This window comes from Nuphar pumila, chromosome 10 (assembly GCF_984573655.1).
Source record: "Nuphar pumila chromosome 10, dmNupPumi1.hap1.1, whole genome shotgun sequence".
NCBI classification, from domain to species: domain Eukaryota; kingdom Viridiplantae; phylum Streptophyta; class Magnoliopsida; order Nymphaeales; family Nymphaeaceae; genus Nuphar; species Nuphar pumila.
The window spans coordinates 109,350,231-109,356,770 of record NC_143258.1 but is presented as its reverse complement, the minus strand read 5'-3'; the positions used below and the strand labels follow the sequence as shown (position 1 = coordinate 109,356,770).

General features: G+C 40.5%; 1 protein-coding gene across 1 annotated transcript; it reads right to left on the bottom strand.

Annotated features, from left to right (window-relative positions):
- Positions 1-1,918: 1,918 nt before the first annotated feature.
- Positions 1,919-5,956, bottom strand: LOC149827858 (sulfite exporter TauE/SafE family protein 4-like). Its single transcript, XM_090018584.1, has 12 exons — positions 5,791-5,956; positions 5,477-5,692; positions 5,061-5,261; positions 4,900-4,961; positions 4,774-4,819; positions 4,631-4,686; positions 4,434-4,520; positions 4,280-4,330; positions 3,957-4,196; positions 3,775-3,868; positions 2,318-2,458; positions 1,919-2,218 (listed from the first exon to the last, which is right to left on the bottom strand). The coding sequence occupies exons 1-12, from the start codon at positions 5,954-5,956 to the stop codon at positions 2,136-2,138; spliced, it is 1,443 nt and encodes a 480-aa protein (XP_089874710.1). The 3' UTR covers positions 1,919-2,135.
- Between the last annotated feature and the right edge of the window lie 584 nt (positions 5,957-6,540).

Genomic DNA, 6,540 nt, shown 5'->3' with positions numbered 1-6,540 from the left:
GGCCTCATCATCGGTCGTCGGTGTCCTCTCCGGCCGTCGGTGGCGTCATTGGTCACCGGTGTACTCATCGTCGGAGAGAGGATCGACGGAGTCGGGGGGTGAGAGAGGCAGCGAGAGAGTGTCGGTGGCAACATATTTTCAATTTTTTTTTCTTTTTTGTTCTCCCGTGCCTGTTCTTTTCGTAACAGGGGTGGAATGGTGTTTGGCTCTGAAAAAGAACACAGCGGATAGCATTCCACGAGTCTACCACATCCAACGTTTGGTAGAAACACCATTCCAAGCGATCGCGGTGTCCCGCACGACAAGTGGGATGCGCGATCAAACAAGCCCTTAGGCTCTGTTTGGGAGCCCGTGATGGGAGCAGAGTTGAGGGTGATGTGGTGGGGGGGACAAAATCGACAGATTTCACAACATCCTCGCACAGAAGAAATTCACTCCCATCTCTGTCGCCCCTCCCAAAATCAGAAAACCAAGAAATGAGCTTAGCTTGTATTTAAATTTTATATAATATAAAAATATATTAATTATACAAGATATATATTAAATATCGTCCCTCCTCCCCCCACACAACCGCCTCGAGCCCCCTTCTCGACCTCCCCACCCTTTCTCTCCCATCTGTCTGTCTTGAGCACACTGCCACCCCCACCCCCCTGTCAATTCTCTCCCAAGTCCCATCTCTCTCTCTCTCTCTCTCTCTCTCTCTAGGAAACAGGAGAGAGAATGGTGGTGGACTCTCTCTCTCTCTCTCTCTCTCTTTCTCTCTCTCTCTCTCTCTTAATGTTGAATTACTTTCGGCTCTCTCTCTCTCTCTCTCTCTTTCTCTCTCTCTCTCTCTCTTAATGTTGAATTACTTTCGGCTCTCTCTCTCTCTCTCTCTCTCTCTCTCTCTCTCTGCCTGATGAGCCCGGGACAAGCTCGGCTCGGCTCAATACTCGCATGAGCTGAGCATGGACACCACTTTACTTGGGCGAGCCGCAGCTCGTGTGCATCCCTAGCAGGAGCTGTCAGTGCACGTGTGGTGGGACGTTGCAAGTTCAAAACCCCGGTGGTCCGATTGAATAATAACTGTTGGGGTATGCCTAACCCAGCTTGCCTTTAAAAAAAACGAATCTGTACAATATTTGACCTGTACCTATACTCAGCTTTGCATTGAAGTCTACTTTGTCAAATTGTACACGTAAACGTTTCATCTGACCCGTGGACCGGAAGCCTACTAATAAAAGGAAAAGAGAAAAAAAAAGTATATGGCCACAAGGAGCTAATACAAATTGATTATAAAAGGACCACTTTATGTTTTTGACATTTTATAAGTATTAGAATTGGTTCAATTGTTTCCAACACCATATAGGCCTTATGTGATTGGAAGCATACCCCACTAGTGAGGCAGTGCAGAGTCACGTGCCACCATAACTACCATTCAACCTTACTATATTTTTCTCCATTCCAGAGCTTCAGGCTACTGAAATATCCAGTCCCCATTGAAAAGATACAAAAAAATGTACGTCTCTTTATCAAAGCAGATGTAAACCGGAGGAATTAATGCAATATAGGCATAAAAGTCTTATTCTGAAACAGGGTTTGATACCCTTTATCAATCACCATCCTAATCCATACTCTAGAAATGATTTTGTGCAAGCTGCTACTATTGTCAGCTAGCAGAAAAGCTCATGATTTGCATGTAGTCGTACTACATAATGAACTGACCTTGGCTACAAAATAGACTGGGGAAGGGGGTCAACTAAAGGGTGATGCAACCAAACCCCACATGGTTCAACATTTGTATCATAACAGTGGCCTTATTCTAAGGCAGGTCAATCAGATGTTGACCAATTCCTACATTAACTAAATCTATATAACAGGTTTGAGCAGAACAAAATAGGAAAGAAGACCAGCTAGACACTTATACATACAAGCCCCATATAGAATGAAACACTATAGTAAAAGAGGCTTCTGAGATGGGGAAGAAGATCAGCTAGACACTGATACATACAAGCCCCATACAGAATTAAACATTATACTAAAAAAGGCTTCGTTTGAGATGGCAGGTTGGTCAATCAAATATTGGCCAAGTCCTGCATTAACCACAATATAATCTCTATGGCATTTTTATGGAGGTGGGGTTGCTGCTTCCCCTCTTATGAGCTACTACAGAAACTCAGAAATCCCATGTATTCATGGTTCTCGATCATCGTAATGCTCTTGTCAATACCAACAGTTGCTGAAAAAAAAAAAACGTTAGCGTGAAAGTTCAGTGGTTTTTGCTAGTTATACCAGAAGGAAGCTAACAAATAGTTGGTAGAGCAGTTTGCAACCATACCCATTGTGATTGCACTCGCAAAAATGACTGAAGATAAAATGAAAACTATGATAGAAACCCTCCCAAGGGCCGTGAGAAGCTTCCTTACCAAACATTGCCCAAGGAACCCAGCAATAATTGACACCCCTGTCAGATACAGTGCTGCCAAAAGGAAAAGCGAAACAAATTAATGTGAAATATAACTGCAAAAAATAACAGTAATATGCTACTTCTTGCATTATCACACCTTCTATTACTACTAATGAAGCAGGCAGTCCCAATTAGCCTCAAGTTAAAGTTGATTCCTCATCTTAGTAGAAGCAGTACTAACTAAAGAAGAGTATATATATATATATAGGAAAAGTGATAGCTGCTGAACCAGAGTTACTGGAACCGCCTAGGCGTAAGGGAAAGCGTGCTTCCCCGATACGCGCTTTGGAAGCGTGAAACATCGCGCTTCCGAAACGCGCGAGGAAGCATCCCCTTTTTTCATTTTTTTTCGCTTCCCCTCACTTCCGGTTCGCTTCCTAGGTCGCTTTCAAGACAGTTCATAATTTTCTTCTAAGTGGTCACACGCTTCCCCGCTTTCTAAATTTTTAAAAGTGCCTCGCTTCCCGCTTCCCGCTTCCTTGACTGGTAACTCTGTGCCGAACACTTTTTAAGCCTACCACTAGTGACTAGGGGTTTTCAGGTTGTTGTTTTTTTAAATCTGACCTTGCAGATATGTTTGGCATAGTAGATTTGATAAGAAATGACACTTGGATCATGTTTTTCGATGAAAAAAATGAATTTTTAAGCATTGAATATTTTTTGAAATTTGTAGACAGTTGATTTTTAAATATTATAAAAATCTAACTGTTTGTTGGAATTGGATGATCCAAGAGTCGATTCCTATAAAATCAAGCATGTAGATCACATTTGTATGGTAAGATTATAGAAAAATAGAAAAAAACCTTTCAAAGCCTGGTAGGCTGGCAGTAGGCTCAAAAAATGTTAAGCAGCTACCACTTTCTCTATCTCTCAATATATATACATAGTATTTTTTTGAGAAGAAATTACTTACATTTTGTGCAACAGCCCTTTATATATATATATATATATATATATATATATATATATATATATATATATATATATATATATATATATATATATATATATATGAAGGGGGAAATAGTTGAGAACTAAAATTCCTAGCGTTTACTCCAGACAGTAAAATGGGACAGGATTTTATGGTAATTGTCCTCGAGAGACCAAGCATGAAAGCCATTTTCATAGGTTTTTGGCATCCCTACAGTAGTAATGCCACTTCATTACATAGCCACGCAACTTAACTTTTTCTATGAAATGTTCTTGCAGAAAAATGAAAATCATGGTCCAAGGCCTGCCATCTTATAGTTGCCAAAAACAAAGACAATGGACTTGACGTCGGCATCCCTACAGTAGTAATAACAAACAAGTGTTAACAATTGAGGTACCATAAGGGATGGGAAATCTTTTGAGGAAATAGAACTGCACAACTGAGAGAGACGAAGAGAACATCATGACGAATGTCGCTGTTGCACTAGCAACCTGTCAATGAATTTGGAAATAAGAGTTAACCATTGAAAAAAACTGAGACAGATTAATAACCAACTGGTGTTTTCTCAACTAGGAATACCTGAGGAATAACACCAAGTTCTAGTAGAAGGGGGCCCAATATGAATCCACCACCAGACCCCAAAAGACCACCCACTGTCCCCCCAAGGATACCACAGAATGCGCAGAAAATGAGCTGGGTTGGAGTCCATTCCACAAAAGCTTCACAAACAGCCTCTCTGTTCCCACATTTCCTTCTCCTCCTACTCTCCTTGAAGAGTTTTATGGCTTCATATAGAAACACACTGAGTGCTACAGGGAACTAAACGAGAAAATGCGAAAACAAAGTCAGTTCAACTATCTTATCTGTATTTCTTACTGAAAAATTTCAATAGTGCTTCATACCTGAAAGATAATAAGTACCCAATATAGAGGAGTGCAAGCTGCTGTTTCATTCTGAAATTTTTTAAAAGAAAGTTGCATATTAAAGTCAAGGATATTTTTTTTCATTTATTTGATAAAAAAGAAGGGAAAAAAGCAAAACATGGGATAAGCTTGCCTTCAATACTTCTATAAGAAGAAATGAAATCCAGACACTCAACAGAACAAGTATTGCTTTCCACCTTATATTGAAGCATAGTATTTCCTGTAAAACAAAAGAAAACATGGAAATTATATATTGAGTTCATTAAAAGAGGAAGCCGCTCTCTCTCACCCCCCCACACACACACGTGTCTACGCAGGCAATTCTCTCACCCGGCGAGTTTTCTCTTGTGGTGCTACCAGACGTTCAAAGTCCTCATCAATTGTAACTACAAGACAGATTTCTTATTTTGTTAGAAAGTGGTGCCTTTTCATCTTACTTTGTTGGTATTGAAATTAATTGTTTGGTCACTAACCTTGTCTCTCAGAATTAGTGAGAGGTTCCTTCAAGTCAGCTTCAGCCTGCAAACCATGTCATTATTTTATCACCACAAGATATCATAAAGCAAGTAAAGGAAACCCTAAGAAGAGCCTTTCCCTACCATCATAATTGTTTCCTGCTTCCACATCTGCATTGCCTTGTACAAAGACCTTGATGAGGTGCCTGATTGTAACAAAAGGGTCTTGTTATTTTTTTAATCACTACCAAGAACAGTAAAACACCCTTTTTAATTTTCTAAACCATAAAAGCAAGTGTAAGTACCTATGAAGAGTATTATAACGAGAATGGTAATGAGCCAATAAGGAAAGACCACACTGAGGGCCACACCAATTGTTATTCCCAACATGAGCATAGGCTGGAAGAGAAGAGCCAGATCATAGTCTATAATGGGTACATTTCTACATGGATGTGAGACCTGGAGATTGTACCACACTGATGAAGCTGATGCTCCCATGATCATACCTGCAGTACATTCAACCCATTTGAATTTATTTGTTCTGATAAAGAGTAAAGGGAACATGTATCTGTCCTATTCTTGACTGTTTGAGCCAAAGTTTGTGACATCTTAGCCAAGGAAACTTGGTTCAAACTCTCATGCTTTTTAGTTGTGTGTGAGAGAGCGAAGAAGAAGAAGAAATAAGAGCCCATGTGGAGAACATATACTCAAAAGCACTTACATTTAGAAAGAGCAGCAGCAGATTTAGTATCAAAACCAATGATCAAAATAAGCATAGGAACAAAGATACCCCCACCACCTACACCACAAACTGTTCCAAAAGCAGACCCCAAGAAACCAATGATGGTGGCAACCACAATCCTCCAGCTAAACTCCAAATTCTTTTGTCGCCAACAAGAAAGAAATAAAAGAAAGAGATCCATGGGTTCAGATAACACTGCAAACAAAGATTTGAAAAAGCAATATCTTTATCTATATACGAGAAAGAAGAAATGGTCATTGTGTTTTTTACCGGCCAAACTTTGGTGCTCTCACCAAGGCCACCCAACATCCACCGGGTGAAGAACACCAATTTGGTTCTGTAGGACCTGAACCGATCAACCTGTTGAATATCTGTAGAGTTGGACTCATTTATGCCCAAAAATGCTGATTTTTCAGTGGTGGTGATGGTGGAGAAGAAGGCATAAGAGATTGCCACCATGAAACCGCATAGAAGATAAAAAAGGAAATGCTTGGTTTGCATATTTTGAGAGAGAGAGGGGGGGGGGGGATTCAATCAGAGAACAGAGAGATACAGTGGACTGCGGTTCCGGGCTTTATTGTGTCATGGTGTGGTGTTGGTCACATGCGTTTCAGATTTAGACACCTTGGGTGCTCTCTCTCTCTCACATGAATCACTGGGCCCCACATGGCTCTGGTCACATTTTTGTCCGTGTTCAAGATGGAACATGACATTCCGCAGCATATGCTCCATGTGGTAACGGAAGAGCCCCGGAAGATCCAAAGGTTCCAGCTCCGTGGTGTCCGCAGGAGAGAGAGTCAGTCTCGGTCCAAACCGATGCGAATCGGTCGGTTCCAGCCAACTTTCAGGTTTAATTGCTAGCAAATAGAAAAAAAAGAGCTTCTAGGGTGGTGAAATTAAAAAAAAAAAGTTATTGTATACACGAGAGAGAGAGAGAGAGAGGAACGATAGGTTTCAGGTTGCCATGTAATATGTTAAAGTTAGTTAAATGCAGGATACTAAGAACCAATTTTATTTTTTTTATACTAAAAAACATAACAAAC

Coding starts and splice junctions, on each gene's coding strand:
- LOC149827858 (XM_090018584.1), bottom strand. CDS start 5,956: ATGGTGGCAATCTCTTATGCCTTCTTCTCCACCATCACCACCACTGAA. Junction 5,262..5,476: donor TGCTGCTGCTCTTTCTAAAT/GTAAGTGCTTTT, acceptor AATGTACTGCAG/GTATGATCATGGGAGCATCA. Junction 3,869..3,956: donor AACTTGGTGTTATTCCTCAG/GTATTCCTAGTT, acceptor ATTCATTGACAG/GTTGCTAGTGCAACAGCGAC.